The following is a 19,507-nucleotide window of genomic DNA, read 5'->3' on the forward strand; positions in this document are numbered from 1 at the left end:
CCCAAAGTGCTGGGATTACAGGCTTGAGCCACCGCGCCCGGCCTTTTTGCCCACTTTTTAACGGGGTTGTTTTTTCCTTGTAAATTTGTTAAGTTCCTTATAGATGCCGGATATAAGACCTCTGTTAGATACATAGTTTGCAAAAATTTTCTCCCATTCTGTAGGTTGTGTTTACTCTGTTGATACTTCCTTTGCTCTGTAGAAGCTCTTTAGTTTAATTAGATTCTCTTTGTCAATTTTTGCTTTTGTTGCAATTGCTGTTGGTGTCTTGGCCATGAAATCTTTGCCTGTTCCTATGTCCAGAGCTAGAAGCCATTATCCTTAGTAAACTAACACAGGAAGAGAAAACCAATTACTGCAAGTTCTCACTACTAAGTGGGAGCTAAATGATGAGAACACATGGACACAAAGAGGGGAACAACAGACAATGGAGCCTCCTAGAGGACGGAGGGTGAGAGAAGGGAGAGGAATCAGGAAAAATAACTCATGAGCACTAGGCTTAATACTTGGGTGACAAAATAATCTGTTTAACAAACACCCGTGACACAAGTTTAACTACATAACAAACCTGCCCATGTACCCCTAAACTTAAAAGTTTAAAAAAAGTTTTTTTATTAGTATCAAGTCCCTCAAGTTAAAAAAAAAAAAATCTTTATTTCACTGTTCAAAGCATTGAGAAGTCTGTATTTCCCAAATTAAGTGGCTTTTTTGGTCCCAAAACTTATTAAAAATTACCTTATGTTTTAGTTTATTAATCTGAATACCCATTTCAAATTGACTAGTTTTTAAATCTCCATGGAAACTAAATTCTCCATTTTCATATTCATTTAACTTCTTTCTTGTCATTTTTAAGAGGTTCTTAAACCTGCAGGAAGGTACAAAATGAGTAACTCAAGTTTTAAAAAGGCAAACATTTAATAATTATTTAAAACAGATATTATGTTTTAGCATGTAAGAAAAACGAATCATGATTCTCTCGTTTATTTCAATCTGACATAGTTTGAAAACACTCTAATGAAATTATAATCTTAGGTAAATAATGTGAAGAAAAATTATATGACATATATGGCAGATAAAGAGTTAATATTATAATCACATCGTTTTTATAAATAAATTATTCCTATCCATTTTAGTATGTTACTATAAAACATTAACCTATTATCAAATATTAGCTATAAACCAGAGATCAGAGTCCAAGGTGAAGAGGAAAATCATACTTAGGCTGGACCAGTGGCTCATGCCTAAAATCCCAGCCCTTTGGGAGGCCGAGCCAGGCAGATCGCTTGAGCTCAGGAGTTCAAGACCAGCCTGGTCAACATGGTGAAACCCTGTCTCTACTGAAAATACAAAAATTAGCCAGGCATGTCTGTAATCCCAGCTATTCAGGAGGCTGAGTCAGGAGGTGGAGCCAGGAGAATCGCTTGAACCCAGGAGGTGGAGGTTGCAGTGGGCCGAGACTGCACCACCACACTCCAGCTTGGGCAACAGAGAGATTCCAGGAAAAAAAAAAAAAAGAAAGCATATACATACTTATACATGAATGGTTGAAAAAGACACAAAAATACATTTGATATCCGTTGACCGCTGTTTATAAGAAGAAAAGTACAAAAAAATAAAGTACGCACAAAAAACATCAAGATCATTCAAGATCAGACGAGACAGGAGAGAAAACATCTTTGACGTCTGAGTTAAGGGGAAAAGGAAACAGGCAGAGTTTTAGAAGAAAGGAAATGAGCAGAGAGAGCATGTATAAAGATGCAAAGGCTGCTTTCAGAAGAGATCTAGAAATCTTTACTAGCACAACGTTAACAAAGTAAAAGGGATGCAAAACCATGTTAGAGAAAGACAATGAGAGAAAAACAGTAATTAGAATCAGAACAAACGTTAAGTACTCAGCAAATAAATAGAAAAGCAGCCACGTTGGGGGCTTCCAAGGCAATGGGTAACATTCCATTTTTAAATCTGGATAGTAGAAACATGATTGCTCATTTCACTCTTAAATCATACATACATTTGTATATGTATGAGGCATATATGTTTTAAAACAAATAGAAGTTTAATATTTAATAACATGTATACCTCAGGTATACATGGGAGATATCCATGGGAAATGAGTAAATTTCCATGATATATTTTATTACTACACACACACACACACAAAAAGAGGCAGAAAGAAAGCATAAGCTAAATCAAGATAATTTTTGATGCTTCCAAAGGATGACACAGATAGGTTTTTAGATATTAAAAGATTTGAATATCTTCTTTGAAGGGAAGGACACTACCAAAGAGAAAAAGATTACCAAAGAGAGTGAAAATATCTTCAGAAATTAAAGTTCAAAGTAAAAGATGAAGAATGCAGTTGACATTATATGCCAAAGGCATTGTTACTGTTTTCAAAATCATTAAAGAGTAATTGTAATATTTAGGCATTCCAAAAGTTTCAGATTGTGCTGTAATTTTCTAAGGCAATTTTAAAAGAGAATAATTTCATTAAGAAAAAGTAGATATTAAATGAATTTGTATCTAGTTTTGAACAAAGTAAAATTATATTAAATCAATTAATGAATGGTTAAAATGATTTGAAATATTAAAATCTTACCCAGTTATCTCTCTTTCTAATTCAACATTTTTCTTCATTTCTAGATCCAAATTACATTCCAGCGACTGTTTTAATTCCATAAGCTTCTTTAATTGTTCCTTTTCATCTTCAGACTTTGAAACAAAATATTTTCAATTATTTTTAAAACTCTGGAAACACTTTTTTTCTTAAAACTATTATTTCTTATGAGTTCATGAGTAACATGTTTAGGCAGGTTTATAAAATGCAGTTTATAAACCTGATGCCAATAAGAACAGATTTGAAAAAATGACTTTTCTTAAAACAGCTCATATTTCTTTTCTGGAACTTAAATTGCCAAAATTTGTTAAAAATAGAAGTTTTTACATATAAAATACTGATAATGAAAATTCCTTTTTAAAAAGTTATTTTAGATGTCTGTTCTCATTTCTAAAGTTGCTCTAGAAACACTGTCATCAATAGTTGAAGATTTTCCAGTTTTTGTTAAACCAAATCTTACTAAGACAAATTTTTAGAAAACTTTCACCTGGTTCCCATTACATTTTTCATACTAACCTGACTTCAAGATGAGCTATCTCTCATTCTCTATAAACATTCTTCTATGGGTTTCAATTTTGCCTTTTCTATTAATCATTTCTCTTTAAATAAAGTTTTTCTTCTCCACAATAAACAAAAACATAACTTTTGCCTGATTCTTGTGTCTTTTTTAATCAACCTGTTTTTCCATTGGACTTTTTTTGTTTGTTTGTTTGTTTGTGACAGGGTCTCACTCTGTCAACCAAGCTGGAGTGCAATGGTGCAATCATAGTTCACTGCAGCCTTGAACTCCAGGGCTCAAGTAATCCTCCCACCTCAGCCTCCTCAGTAGCTAGGATAACAGGCATGCACCACCACATCGGCTAATTTTATACTAAAATCTAATTTTCAGTCTTACAATTCTCATTTTAAAATTCTGAAAGTCATCAAGGCCCTATTTTTTAGTCTTTAATCTGCTTTACTTCTCAGCAGCAACTACTAACTGTGACCATACCCTCCCCTAGGTGCCTCTGACCTCACTTCATTTCTAAACGCAGCAACCCTTCATGCTGAGTCCTGTCCCCTTCCATTCCTCTTTTTAAATTCTCTAAGAGCTCCTTAAATCTCAAGGCTTCATCCCAGATTCCCTAATCTAGATTTCCAGCCCAGACCTCTTTTCTGAGGTCTCTTCCTTCTGTTTCACTTCTCATAAACCATATTCTCAACCACACACTCATAAACCATTACTTGGTGCAGATTCCTTTTGTAGATAGCTAATCTTGTACATTTTATGTTGATTGATTCTTATTGGTGTTATTTTGAGTGTAGTATTATTTTCTCATCTTGGGTGGGCACACTCACCCTTAGGATGTTGACCAGCATACTTTGTTTTTCTTTTATAATGCGAAACTCTTCCACAAGGGTCAGATTATTGATTGTTTGCCTTTGCTTTCTTTGGACTAATTCCCTTTTCCATAAAGACATGAGATGAGAACCTTCTGGAAAAGTTAGGGGCTATTGATGAGTTGGTTGAAAGCGGTCTCTATTAAATTTTTGATTTACAGTGTACACTTCAAAGTGACTAATAATTATATGCCATATTTGTAACTCATTTCTATGGGAATCTACAGAAAATCCCCCATTATTTTTGAATAAGCTTAGCAGGTTTTGAGTACTTTTACTAAATTTTCCATTTCTGAGATGTTGATATATTCCTGGATGACATCCATATTAAGGGGATGTCCCCCACACTCTCATTCACAGGAGACTTCATATCAATATATTGTCGTGTCACTTGTGTGAAAACGATGCCAATAAAGTAGGACTAACACATGAAATCTAGAAAAAAACTTGTCAATGTTTATTCTGATAGGTATATCTGTATAGGAGAGTCGCATAAATCTTCCTATTGTGACTTAAAGAAACTCATTAGTAGAAGCATCAACCTCATTGCTCCACTTTAGTATTTACAGTGCAACCTTCTGATCTTCATTTCTACACAGGAAAGCGTGAATGACCAGAGAATCCTGCTCTGCTTGTTAAACATCAAGCAGAACATTGATAAATAATCAGTAAATTGGCACATCAATAAATTGTTATCGTGGATTACACGGCCATCCTTTCTGAGACTGGACTGTTAATGTTTTGGTTTTTTTAGTTTTTTTTTTTTTTTTTTTTTTTTTTTGAGATGGAGTCTCGCTCTGTCACTCAATAGCGCAATCTCGGCTCACTGTAACCTCCACCTCCTGGGTTCAAGCGATTCTCCTGCCTCAGCCTCCCAAGTAGTAGGATTACAGGGGCCTGCCATCACGCCTGGCTAATTTTTGTATTTACAGTAGAGACAGGGTTTTGCCATGTTGGCCAGGCTGGTCTCAAACTCCTAACCTCAGGTGATCCACCCGCCTCGGCCTCCCAAAGTGCTGGAATTACAAGCATGAGCCATTGCGCCTGACAGGAACTGTTAAGGTTTTGAAAGACTGATGAACACAGATACATGGGGAAAAAAAAGTTTCTGAATCTGCAATGCTAGGAGCACTGTGTTATTCTGTGATGTCCTGTTGGAGCAGCCATTTCTACTTTTTCACAGGTTTCTCTTTTAAAATCCAAAGAGAAAAACACATTACTTTGGGGGAAAAGAATGCTTGTATAATGACCTAGTATCCATTCTTGATGAGGAATAAAAATTACCATGTTAAAAGCAATTCATTCTGAAATTCTCACTGAAGGGTTTAGATTATAAAAGAAATTCAGAATTGTAGATCAAATCATTACTCAAATTTCTTAGAATTTCAAAAGATATTACAAATATTAGCAGAGACTCAGACAATTGTATACCATATCCATAGCAGCATTACTCACAATAAGCAAAAGGCAGAAATAATCCAAACGTCCAACAATGGATGAGTGAACAAACAAAATGTATATAAAAAACACTGTTTTTAGGCTATCTAACCTTTTTTATTAAAATCTTACTACCAAACTCATTAATGTTTGAATTCAGTCAACTTCTATAAAGTCAATAGGACTTGCACTACTAGTATCAAGTAGTATTACCATGAATACAATAAATATTTTTATCAATAAGGATTTTCATATTATCTAAAATATCCTTACATACAGATAGTCCCCAACTTACAATAGTCCAACTTACAATTTTTCAACTTTAAGAGTGTGTGAAACCACTGCAATTTGGATTTACTTACCATGGGTCAGCTTATTAATACAATTTTTTGACTTTATAATGGTGTGAAACCATCACAATTTCAACATACTTCAGATTTTGAATTTTATCTTTTCCCAGGCTAGCAATATGTGGTTATATGAGATATCCAATACTTTATTAAAAGATAGACTTTGTGTTAGATGATTTTGTCCAACTGTAGGCTAATGTAAGTGTTCAGAGCAGGTTTAAGATAGGCTAGGCTAAGCTATGATGTTCAGTAGGTGTATTAAATTTCATCTTATAATATTTTCAACTTACAATGTATTTATGAAGATGTAATCCCATCATAAATTGAGGAACATCTGAAAATTTGAAATCCAAAATGTTCCAAAATCTGAAACTCTTGAGTGTGGACAGGATGCCACAAGTGGAAAATTCCACACCTGACCTCATGTGACATGTCACAGTGAAAACACAGTCAAAACTCTGTTTCATGCATAAAATCATTTTTAAAATATTCATAAAAGTGGCCGGGCGTGGTGGCTCATGCCTGTAATCCCAGCACTTTGGGAGGCCGAGGTGGGCGGATCATGAGGCCAGGAGATCGAGACCATCCTGGCTAACACGGTGAAACCCCGTCTCTACTAAAAATACAAAAAAATTAACTGGGTGTGGTGGCGAGCTCCTGTAGTCCCAGCTACTCAGGAGGCTGAGGCAGGAGAATGGCATGAACCCGGGAGGCAGAGCTTGCAGTGAGTCAAGATCGCACCACTGCACTCCAGCCTGGGTGACAGAGCAAGACTCCATCTCAAAAAAAAAAAAAAAAAAAAAAAAATTACATAAAAGTAACTTCAGGCTACATATATAAGGTATATATGAAACATCAAAGAATTTCATGTTAGGCTTGGGTCCTGTCTCCAAGATATCTCATTATGTATGTACAAATATTCCAAAATAAAAAAAAATCCAAAATCTGAAACACCTCTGGTCTCAAGCATTTTAAATAAGGGATACTCAACTTGTCCTACTAAAGCAATAAAATTCCTTTTCAGTATGACAGAAATTAAGCAGTTGACTTACCAAATTTGCATTTAACAGGTTTTTCTGAAGCTCCTCAATTTTGTCCATTTGCTTTTTGATTGTAACTTTTAACTTGGCATTATCTTTTTCAAGCCTGCAATGTATATTTTAAAATAGTTATTCTCATAGATAAATTTTTAAAACACTGTGTAATTTCTTAGCAAACACCTGAAGGCATAATTACATAAATTCTTAAAGATTTCAAAAGTAGGTGATTTGCCAACTCTTATCGTTTTTCTAGTTGTGGTTTGTGGATAATGCACAAAATTCTAGGATAATATTTAAAAAATGCATTTCAAAATTGCTTAATGCTGAAATTTTTCCTTGACTTCACACAGATGTACTTATGATCATAGCTGATACAATTCTCATACTACACTGCTTATTTGCTCTATAAATAATCATGCTTTTCTGTGTGCTGCTTTAAGTTTTACTTTTGCTTGTGATCTTGCATCTTCTCAGCACATCTGACAGCTTCTGTATGTCGATCCTGTGCTTCTTGCAACTAAAACAAAGAATAAAAAAAACCACTTTACTAATAATCTAGTACAAATCTGTCTATTACCTGTTTTTGTAACTAAACCTTATTGGAACACAGTCATACACCCTTCAATATGCATATTGTTTATGGCTACTTTTGTGCTGTGACTGTAGAGCTGATCTGTTGCAGTAGGTATCTATGGCTTCCAAAGCCTAAAATAATACTACCTGGCCCTTTACAGAAAAGTTTATCAACCTGCGTTCTAGAACTAAAACATATTACTCTTGTTTTCAAACTATATTTTATCAGATAAATACTCAAATTTACAAACTTGGTAAAATGGAGAAAGATAGGAAATTACCTTATGGTAAGCATTTATATTTTTGCATTCCAAGCACCACCACATGAACTATAAGTTTAAATATTTATAGATGTGAATGACCATGGCAATGCCAGTGATTATAAAAATTAACATGATGACATGTTAGGTGACAACTAGATATTTCATGAAATTGAGAGGCAGTATCCACACAGAAGTTGGAATGGCCGGGTGGGAATCCCAACTCCACCAGTTACCAGCTGTGTGAATTTGAGCAAATTAACATTCAGTGTCTCAATTTCTTCATCAGTAAAATAGAAACAGAGACATTAATACTATCTACTTCACTGGGATGGTAAGAAGATTCAGTCAAGGAATATACACATAAAGTACTTAGATGAGTACGTGGCATATAGTGAGCTATATATAATATTTGCTGTTTGTGTGCTTCTTTGTACTGTATTTTATGTTCTAATAAAATTGTATATTTTAGGCAGATGGCATGCCAGTGGAAGTGGTCTACTATAGCTGCACTGAATCATTCTTCACACCACTGAAAGTGAAAGCAAATGGGGAGCATGAGGCCCAGAATACACCCCTAGTACTTCACATAACTTTTGCCAATTCCACTAAGCCAACAGTACTTTAAACAATTATAGATTACTTTCTCTCTGCTCTACTCAGTGGGCAACACCCACAATGCAAACAGCACCTCCTGAAATGAGTAATACATAACTTACATGGACATCAGAGCAGTGGAATAAAAACACTGGACTCTGCTGCGAAACAAGGTTCCCAAAGCAAGTCATTCCCAACAACTATCTATGCTGAGCTGCTTTAGCAAGCACTCTGGTGAGCTTAAGGCTAAGGTTATGTCATAAGGCACATCAGAAAAGCTGCAGCCAGAGCTCTTTGGGTGGTAAAGTGGTATGAATCTATGAATCCCAGCTCTGGCTACATAATAAAGAAATGTAAATTTAGATTTTTTTATAGTGTGAAAAACATGAGCATTTGATTGAATATCTTTCCTTTACTAGATTAAGTGGTTTCTAGTTATATTTAATTACTTAAAATATATTTAGAATAACCACCTATGTTAGCTGCGGGCTTGTAAAAAAAAAAATAATAAAAATAGAATAAAAGCTTTATTATATCAATGTCTCAAAGAAGAAATTCTTAGTATAATATAAAGTAATTTTAACCTAACAATTGCTAAGCTAAAATATTTTCAATTTATACAAGGACAGGTGACAGGCATATCAGATATTATTCACCTCGTAGGCAAATTTGTAATTAGACAAGTTTCTCTCTCATGAAAAAAATAAAAGTGAAGTTAAATTAAGGGCAAATTGTTCTACACAGACTAGACAAAGAGTGCTAAAATGTGAGGTCAATGAGATCCAGAACAGTCAGAGAAAGCTTCTGAAAGGAGGGGGAATTGTGTGCCACGTCTGAATGAATGAGGCTAGATGAACAGAAACTGCAAAGGCAGGAAGAACAGCAGGAGTAAAGCAGAGAGATGGTGAAAGCCGCCCGATTAACTCTGAAGATAAAATCCAGTGGCAGGAGAATAAAAACATATGTCTTATAAATGAATGTTCATCGCAGCATTATTTACAGTAGCCAAAAAGTAGAAACAATCTAGAGGCCCATCCGCTGATGAATGGATAACTGGTATAGCCATACAATAGAATATTATTAGACAATAAAAAGAAATGAAGTACTGATATGTGCTACAACACAGATGAACCCCAAAAACATGCTAAGTAAAAGAAGCCACTCCTAAAAGACTGCATATTGTATGACTCTATTTATATGAAATGTTCAGAACAGGCAAATGTAAGGAGACAAAAAGTAGATGGTGGTTGCCTAGGACTGGAGAAGGTGGAGGGACATGGACAGGGATGGTGGTGATGGCTAAGGGATGTGGGGTTTCTTTTCAGGGTGATAACAATGTTCTAAAATTGACTGTTGTAATGGTTACACAACTGTGTAAATAATCTAAGAGACACTGAACTGTACACCTTAAATGAGTGAACTGTATGGTATGTAAATTATATCTCAATAATGTTGTTTTTTAAAAATCCAGTGGAGGGATCTAGATAATTTTCTTAATTCTCTAGTTTAGATATACATGCTATACATAATCCAAATATTTCTATGTTTTTATAATATATTTTAAATGAAAGGAAAATGGAGGAAATGCCTATTTCAAATAGTTTATAAATTAACCTAAAACATTTGCATTTTGGAGAAAAATTAATGGCCTTTCTGTACAAATTAATTTGAAATCCATAAAATAAATCAACACAGATTCTGTATCCATTCACAAAAGTGAAAAGAAGAAATAAGACAATTTTCTGGAACATTCCATTAAACATTATCCTCTAACTTAATCTGGCTTGCCATGACAATAGAAAAATCACTATAAAATACTGTTTAACAGGAAAAAACTCTCTCAACTTCCATGAGGAATGATGTATAATTCTCAACTTTCCTAAGGGTAAATATTATTTTTTAAAATGTGCAATTATAAGAAAAAATGGCAGAATGAAAGAGTTTAATAAACAAGATGGATATGGTGGCTCACATCTGTAATCCTAGCACTTTGGGAGGCCCAGGCAGGTGGAACACCCGAAGTCAGGAATTCGAGACCAGCCTGGCCAACATGGTAAAACCCCATCTCTATTAAAAATACAAAAATTAGGCCAGGCGCGGTGGCTCACACCTGTAATCACAGTTACTCTGGGAGGCCGAGGAGGGTGGATCACCTGAGGTTAGGAGTTTGAGACCAGCCTGGCCAACATGGCAAAACCCTATCTCTACTGTAAATACAAAAATTAGCCAGGCATGGTGGTGGGTGCCTGTAATCCCAGCTACTTGGGAGGCTGAGGCAGGAGAAACGCTTGAACCCAGGAGGCAGAGGTTGCAGTGAGCCAAAATCACGCCACTGCACTCCAGCCTAGTCTACAGAGCGAGACTCTGTCTCAAAAAAAGAAAACAAAAAACAAAAATTAGTTGGGCATACTGGCACACACCTGTAATGCCAGCTACTCAGGAGGCTGAGGCAGGAGAATCACTTGAAATGGGGAGGTGAAGGTTGCAGTGAGCTGAGACAGTGCCACTGTACTCCAGCCTGGGCAACAGAATGAGACTCTTTCTCAAAAAAATAAATAAATAAAGAAGCAAGTGTATTATAAAGACAATAAAATTTAGGACGGGCATGGTGGCTCACGCCTGTAATCCCAGAACTTTGGGAGGCTGAGGCGGGTGGATCACGAGGTCAGGAGATCTAGACCATCCTAGCTAACACAGTGAAACCTCGTCTCTACTAAAAAAAAAAACAAAAAAAACGCACACACAAAAAATTAGCCAGGCGTGGCAGTGGGCGCCTGTAGTCCCAGCTACTCGGGAGGCCGAGGCAGGAGAATGGCGTGAGCCTGGGAGGTGGGGCTTGCACTGAGCTAAGATCGCGCCACTGTGCCACTGCACTCCAGCCTGGGCACTAGAGCGAGACTCCGTCTCAAAAAAAAGATAATAAAATTTAAATTAATTATAATGAGAATACAAAAGAAGGCTACCCACTAAATTAGTATGACAAAACACTATATATTTAACCAGTTATAGATTAACTGTTGACATGTTAAATTTCATACATACTTGATTTCTGATTTGACATAATTTCTTCTTTAAATCCTGTGTCTCATCTTCTAAATTAATACGATAACGTGATGTAACCTCCAGTGAAGCCTCTGACATAGATTGTTTTTTTAGGGTATCAGCTAGTTCTTGTTGAAGTTGTCTCACAACAACCTGATAAGACATTTTTGTTACTGATTTTATAAATCACCTTATTATTAAGTTATGTTAAAAAATAAATTATGTTAATAATATTTAACTATGACATACGTAACTTAAAAATATTACCACATACGTTGATTCACCTTCTTGTCCTCATATGTACACATTCCTATTTATTACTGAATTCAGTTAAGGATACAGGTGTTACCTTCCTGCCAATTAGTTATGACGTTCCTTAGACAACAGATTCAGCCCATTATTCATCCATCCCCTGATGAATTTACAATGCTTAACAACCTACTGAAGTCTCGAAATAGTCATGTGAGTGGAACTGGTAGTGATTGTACCCTATGAAACATTTTTGCTCTTTTTTATTAGAACATCAGCTCCAGAGCTCCTCACATATTTAATTGCTTGCTCAAATTATTCCAGTAGATTCCTATCTCAGAATACAGGTAAATTCCAATGGCCTTAGAGGCCCTAGGTAACCTAGCCTCCACCTGCCTCCCTGACCTCAGCTGCTATGACTGTCCCCTACTCACTCCATTCTTGCTGCCTGTGAATCCTGCCACCCCTCATTAGTGTGAAAATGGTGGTCCAATGCCAAACTAATAAATCACAAATCGCTACATTTATCTTTATACTGAACAAAATTATACCCAAATGATAGTCATTGGGCATAGAAATGAAAATTATGAGCAAATTATTTGCTCATAATATATTCAAAGTAAATTATACATACCAGTGGGGAGATTAAATCAAATATGGCTGCTAAAATTCACATTTGTCCCAAATTATGGTTTAATAAAAAGTATATGCTTTAAAGAATTGAGAGATCATAACAGTATGTAATTTGAGACTGAAATATTTTAGACAAGTCAAATTGACAAGAATAAAAATAAAATCACATCAACTGAAATATATAAAAAGCTACTGACAGAAAAGTATTAAGAGATATAGCAATATACGTCTGTATCTGGGAAATCTGGAATTAACTGTCAAAATAACACACTTAATTGAATCTTCAAAATACTCATTTCAGGTATGAGCATTTCCATTTATCTGTTTCATGGTGGCAGATAAATGGAAATGTTCTTAAGATGTGGCAACATAAAGACATTAAAATTATTACTTCAGCAGTGAAAGACTACATTATTCACATTAGTTTACTATTCATACTAATCTATTAACAATTCATAACTTAAAACTCAAAATTTCATAGATGATACAATGTCTTTACTCAAAGTAAAGCATCTCTCAGCTCTTTTATTTGCTGAAAACAAGGGATGTTTCTAGACTGATAGAGTAAATAAACTTATCTATTTTTATAGTTAACTACATAACCATATATTATTTTAAATTTTCTTTCAGGAGGTTTGAAAAATATTTATCTTTCTTGATACTTACTTCTCTTTCTGCCTTTTCATTTTCATACTGATACTGTCTTTCTTTTAAGTGATTACATTCACTGATTAACTCCTTATTTCTTTCTTCTAGCAGAAGACTTTGCTTTTCGCTCTCAGCTTGAAGTTTTTGCACAATAGCATGAAACTGGTCTTGGATATTAATCACTGTCTTCTCTTTATTGTCAGCCTTGTTGTGGGCATCATCCAGTTGTTGTCGAAGCAACATATTCTCACTTTGTAGTTGAGACAATCTCTCCTCTACAGACTCCTGCTTTCCAATGTATTTATTCACTTTAACTTGTTCATTTTGATACTTTTGTTCCATTTCCTTCATTTGACACTGTGTTTGGCTTAGGTCCTTTTGTACCCGTTCTAAACCCAAAGTCTTTTCTCTGAGGGCATCTCTCGTGTGATGGAGCTCAATTTCTAGGCTATTGAGTTTACTTTCAGTTTTAAATAGTTGTTGAGAAAGAATCTCATTGTTATCTTTTAGGTTAGACACATCAAAATTCATTTTGTCTTGTAAACGAGAACACTCATCTCTTGCTCTCTGGAAAGCAAGTTCTAGGTCTCTTTTTGATGTCTCACTTTGATCACGATCACGTATAGCAGCAGCCAATCTAGAACAGTATGATTCAACTTCTGCTTCCAGTCTTTCCTTGCTTTGCTTTTCATTCTCCAGTTTAGAATTTAGCATTGCATTCTCAGCTGTCAGAACACTAAGCCGTCCATTATACTGGGATATTGTTTGTGTTAATGTTTCCTCATTCTGTTTTATAGTCTTCTGAAGGTCTTCATTCTTTTCTTTTACAATTTCAAGGTCCTCAAAACATTTCTTTTCTTTTTCCTGGTTTTGATTTTTTATTGTGTCTATTTCTAGTCTTAGCATAGCAATTTCTTCCTGCAACATGCTATTTTCATGCAATAGGTCTTTTTCTTCTTCATGACTATGAGAATTCTAAGTAAAACAAAGGAAACTTTGAGCTAGCACCCAAGAAAATGACAGATCATGATTTCCTCTGAAATTAAATAATAAACTGTACATTTTACAATAAAGGGTTGCAATAAGTGTATATCCAACTGAAAAAAAAAGTTGGATCAAAACTCAAACCGTATAGAGCATAAACTCCCAAAAGTTCAAAAATTTATTTGATGACAATTAATCCATGAAAGTAAAAAAGAAACCACTAGAAAATTTTTAAGAATCACAGAATTGGAAGGGCCTTTTACTGAAGTACAACAAATTCAAAAGCATAAAAGATTAGTAATTTGACCACATTAAAAAATTGGGTTTATACTCTGATATCTAACCCATACACCAACCCATAGTAAAAGCCTTGGCTCTGCATATATTTGGACAGACGAAATTTCTAGAAGTTTTTCAAGTTCCTTTTTTCTGAGAATATTCTATAGATATTCTACTTTTCTCACATCTTTATAGTCAGTTATAACAATTACGTTTATTGATGAATAATAAATCTAGGCATTGTACTAAGCACTTCTACATATACCAATGAACTCATTTAGTATCACAATTTTAAAAAGGAAAAGTTAAAACAAAATAAGCATCTGTATGATTTTCCCTGGGTCTTCTGACTCTATTTGTAGTGTTCTTTCACTAAATCAGTTATTTCTGTGGTAAAAATATTTAAATACAAAAGAAGCCTTTTATTTTACAACACTAATGGTAAATAGGACAAAATTTGTAGAGTTCCTCTTAGAAAATCACGAGATTATTTGTTGTCGCAATAACTTTTGTTTCCTCTTCATAATGTTTGAAAACGTAATAATGTGAAACAGGGAGAAATATGCTGAACTGTTTTACTAGGAACAAAATACTTATCACGAAATTATCACTAAGTATATATCATGGCATATCATTGTTTCAAAAGCTCTTTGTACTAAAATAAGATACTACTTGCAGTAAACTATTACTCTTCTCAAAAGTGAGAAGAATAACATCCAAAATATGTCACTGAACTGGCTGTACTTTTCCTCCCTTCCTATGGGTAGAAGCAATAAACTAACCTCTCTATTAATATATCAAGGTGATAAAATCACTTCCAAAAACTCAAGCATCTATTGTTAGTAGCAAGGGTTTTGAGATTGTAGAAAGACCATCAATTCCTATGGAAGATATTATTAAAAGCTTCCCCTGTGGATGAGGCCATTCTGAATGTCATTACTTGACTGCTGCAGACAAGTGGAGCTGAATTAAGAACATCACTTTATCCAATGGACCAAAAACACTACCACTACCCCCAAGATATACACATACGGTTTAAAAATCCTCGATACTTTCCAAGATGCATATATAGTTGGTTTTTAAAATATATACACATATAAATACATATACACACATATTTGAAAATGACTAAAGGAAATAGAAATACCTCAGAATTCATTTTCTTTTGAGCCATTTCAATCTCCTTTTGTTTGGAAAGGTGATTGGTCAGAATTCCATCTTGTAACATTCTGGCATTCTGTTCTCGAGAAAGTTGCCTCTGAGCATCATTTCGCTCTTGTACGACCTAGAGATACATTAAATTTTGGGTCTATTAGCATTTTTTAAAAGTCTAAAAGGTTAACAAGAGCAGAATTTTAAAACAAAAAACTTATAAAAAGGAAATAGCATATTAAAATGCAAGAACCTTTATTACTCAAGAATTACTCAAATTTTAATCACATAAATGACAGCTAAATTCATCAAAAAGCAAAAATGGTTCTTAAATACAGGCAAATATAGAATTGTGAAATAAAATGTCAAAACATTTTACTAGTTTCATCATAATTTTAGAGCTATTTAGCCCGTATTTTAACATTAAATGCCTAAATTAACATTTATGTTAATGATTAAACTCAACTTACCCTCCATTCCTTCATTCAGAAAACAGAGACTGAGCATGTATTAGGCACCAAGATTTATCATGAATAATTTTAGTTATAAAGGTCATAGGTCAGCTTAAGATGAGATAACATTTTTGTTTTAAACCTAGATAATATATATGAAATCAAATTTACCTGATTCAAATTACTTTTTACAGTCCTCAATTCCATCTCCAGTGTTTGGAGACTCAGTTCAAGCTGTTGTTTCACTTCAACTTCTTTCCTATATTGCTCTTCTTTCCTTCTTAACTGTTCCCTAATTTTTTCATACAATATATCAGCATTTCTTCTCTTCTCTTCTTCTTGGTTTAAGCTAAATCTGCAGTTAAATATGCTTACCTTAAAATCTGTATTGTTATAAGATAAAAAGTTCATTGTGTGATCTGCCGCTTCATATTTTGGTTTATTACCCTAATACAATTTCTATGTTCTTGAATATTTTTCCTTTCTAGTTCTCTGATTTCTAATTTCTCACTTCAGTCTTTTCCAAAGGACATATATACTTGAAAGGTAGTGATGAAAGAACATTCTGCTAACTGGTAAGTTTCTGTTATGAGTACCTCTGGTAAATATTATGGAAAAAGATATTGGAAATGATCCAGTAAAGATGCAAGTTGAAAATTATCTTTTTGGCTGGGTGCCAGTGGTTCATGCCTATAATCCTATCACTTTGGGAGGCTGAGGTGGGCAGATCACTTGAAGTCAGGAGTTCGAGACCAGCCTGGCCAACAGGGTGAAACCACATCTCTACTAAAAATACAAAAAATCAGCCAGGTGTGGTGGCAGACATCTGCCATCCCAGCTACTCAGGAGACTGAGGCAAGAGAACCATTTGAACCCGGGAGGTGGATGTTGCAGTGAGCCGAGATCACGCCACTGCACTCCAGCCTGGGCAACAGAGTGAGATTCCATCTCAAAAAAAAAACCAAAAAAAACTTTTTTTTAAACAGTCATAATTACTCCTCAATTAGGAAAGATCATTTGCAGTTTACTAAAAAGAAGTTAGTTTAGTAAAACGTTTATAAATCCAATAGAAATAAATTTTTGTTTTTATGAAATATTGCAAGTATCCCTAAAAATTATTACAGTGTAAGAAAACACCCTCAGATGTCTTTCATATAACATATATCTGTAGAATAGTATAATTAAAGATTAGGCTAAGGAGCCTAATATTGGTTACCCCACACTTTTTATGTTTCTTTTTCTGGTAACACTTTCAACATACCTTCCTGATTATTACATATTGCATAAACAATTTTAAAATCTCTTTTGGAACAAAACAGGATCTAATATTTAAGTAAACCATAAAGAATAATATGCGTTTTCTTTTTTTTTTGAGACGGAGTCTCGCTCTGTCGCCCAGGCTGGAGTGCAGTGGCGCAATCTCGGCTCACTGCAAGCTCCGCCTCCCGGGTTCACGCCATTCTCCTGCCTCAGCCTCTCCGAGTAGCTGGGACTACAGGCGCCCGCCACCACGCCCGGCTAATTTTTTGTATTTTTAGTAGAGATGGGGTTTCACCATGGTCTCGATCTCCTGACCTCGTGATTCGCCCACCTCGGCCTCCCAAAGTGCTGGGATTACAAGCGTGAGCCACCGTGCCCAGCCCTAATACGCGTTTTCAACACAGAACTTTGAATTAATTTTATCTGTATATGAGAGAGAGATCGCTTTCAATAATCACTCACCATTTTATTTTTTAATTCATGCATCTTAAGAGTAAAGCTATAAAATTGTTCTGGCCGGGTGCAGTGGCTCATGCCTGTAATCTCAGCACTTTGGGAGGCCAAGGTGAGAGGATCACAAAGTCAGGAGTTCAAGACCAGCCTGGCCAACATGGTGAAACCTTGTCTCTACTAAAAAAATACAAAAATTAGCTGGGCATGGTGGCATGCTCCTGTAATCCCAGCTTCTTGTGAGGCTGAGGCGGGAGAACTGCTTGAACCCGGGAGGTGGAGGTTACAGTGAGCCGAGATTGCGCCACTGCACTCCAGCCTGGGCAACAGAGCAAGACTCCATCTCAAAAAAAAAAAAAAAAAAAAAAATTTGGCTGGGCGCGGTGGCTCACGCTTGTAATCCCAGCACTCTGGGAGGCCGAGGCGGGCGGATCACGAGGTCAGGAGATCGAGACCACGGTGAAACCCCGTCTCTACTAAAAATACAAAAAATTAGCCAGGCGTGGTGGCAGGCGCCTGTAGTCCCAGCTACTCGGAGAGGCTGAGGCAGGAGAATGGTGTGAACTCGGGAAGTGGAGCTTGCAGTGAGCGGAGATTGCGCCACTGCACTCCAGCCTGGGCGACAGAGTGAGACTCTATCTCAAAAAAAAAAAAAAAAAAATTTAGGTTGATAAAATGGCCATTTCATTCTCTACTGATTGATATGTAAATTAACAGAAACTTTCTTGAGAACAATTTAAAAATCTGGATCAAAGGCCTTTTTAAAAAAAATTCCTATACTTTAAACAAATAATTCTATATTGAAGAATTTGTTCAAAGTAAAAAATTAGAAATGTACAAAAAGATTTATAAAAAGGTATTCCTTCCAGCATTAACTATAATATAAAAAAACGTAAACCCAAAACTTACTGTATTAAATAAATAATGAGACTTCCGTATGACAAACTTCTACATAGCCATTAAAGTGATTTAAAAGAATATATATTTAGTAGAAGTTCATAGTTAAGAACTAGTTATATTATTTCCAAGAATTTCACTCTCCACAAGACTAAGAAGTTTTCTTCCCTGCTAAGCCCCAGAAGGTAAGTCAGCAATTACAAGAATTCTATATATCTTTAGTGTAAATAGTTAAACATTTATTTAGAACTAGGCTATCATACCTCAAAGAGCACAGTTCTCGTTCCCATTCAACTTTTTGATGCTCTAACTGTGATTTTATTTCTTTTGTTTCAGATAGCTCCTTTTGTAGTACATTAACCTTATCTTCCATTTTTTTAATTTTTACTGTAAGTAGTTCACAGTGATTTTTTTTAAGTTCTAATAATCTTTCACATGAAAGAGCTGCATCCTGGATTTTCAATAGGCTAACAGAATCTGTATCAGGAAGAAAACAAGATAGAAATATATGAGTACTTTTCCCATATAGCACACTGTACACTGTAACATTCACTCATTAAGACACTGACCAGTTATATACTGAGGGCCTACAATGTGGAAGACATTAAACTAAGCTCTGCAGATGAAACAGACAAGACCTCTGCACTTGCTTAGCTTAAAATATAGTGAAGAAACAAAGACAAAAAAAGTGACAATTATGAATTCAGATAGATGCTGTAAGGAAACAGAGTTCTATGACCACAAAAGAGAATTTGATCTATACTGGGCCCAGGGAAGATTTCCCTGAGGGAGAGGTGGCTACACTGAGAAATGAAGGATGAGAAGGCAGCAGTTAAGCAAATGGGGAAGAAAAGCATTCCAGCCAGTCTGTAGCATGTGCTGAGGCTCTACTGCAGTCTGCTTCAAGTACTAACTTTCCTTCTTTCCTGAAACGACCAAAGACAAAACAGACAAAATACATGAAACAATGAGTTTCAAGACAGTGGACTCAGGCAATGAACACAATGATCCTTGACAGACAAGAAACAAAGGAAGTGGCCAGGCGTGGTGGGTCACACCTGTAATCCCAGCACTTTAGGAGGCCGAGGTGGGCGGATCACCTGAGGTTAGGAGTTTGAGACCAGTCTAGCCAACATAGTGAAAGCCTGTCTTTACTAAAAATACAAAAATTAGTGGGGCATGGTGGTGGGTGCCTGTAATCACAGCT

At 35.4% G+C, this 19,507-nt stretch overlaps 1 protein-coding gene across 15 annotated transcripts in view; it reads right to left on the reverse strand.

Annotated features, from left to right (window-relative positions):
* The window catches only part of ANKRD26 (ankyrin repeat domain containing 26), a 103,960-nt gene that overhangs the window by 18,656 nt on the left and 65,797 nt on the right, over window positions 1–19,507 (reverse strand). For 13 of the 15 annotated variants that reach the window (XM_063637248.1, XM_063637247.1, XM_063637242.1 and 10 more), the window contains 9 exons: window positions 18,564–18,777; window positions 15,865–16,048; window positions 15,237–15,374; window positions 12,845–13,801; window positions 11,297–11,449; window positions 7,271–7,341; window positions 6,837–6,930; window positions 2,600–2,712; window positions 736–865 (listed from right to left, as the gene is read on the reverse strand). In XM_063637248.1, the coding sequence (XP_063493318.1) occupies window positions 736–865; window positions 2,600–2,712; window positions 6,837–6,930; window positions 7,271–7,341; window positions 11,297–11,449; window positions 12,845–13,801; window positions 15,237–15,374; window positions 15,865–16,048; window positions 18,564–18,777 (2,054 nt within the window). The remainder of the gene's footprint in view (window positions 1–735; window positions 866–2,599; window positions 2,713–6,836; window positions 6,931–7,270; window positions 7,342–11,296; window positions 11,450–12,844; window positions 13,802–15,236; window positions 15,375–15,864; window positions 16,049–18,563; window positions 18,778–19,507) is intronic. The other 2 variants (XM_063637249.1, XM_055274965.2) reach the window with 1 other exon arrangement.

The sequence above is a fragment of the Symphalangus syndactylus genome, chromosome 4 (genome assembly GCF_028878055.3).
Source record: "Symphalangus syndactylus isolate Jambi chromosome 4, NHGRI_mSymSyn1-v2.1_pri, whole genome shotgun sequence".
Classification (NCBI taxonomy): domain Eukaryota; kingdom Metazoa; phylum Chordata; class Mammalia; order Primates; family Hylobatidae; genus Symphalangus; species Symphalangus syndactylus.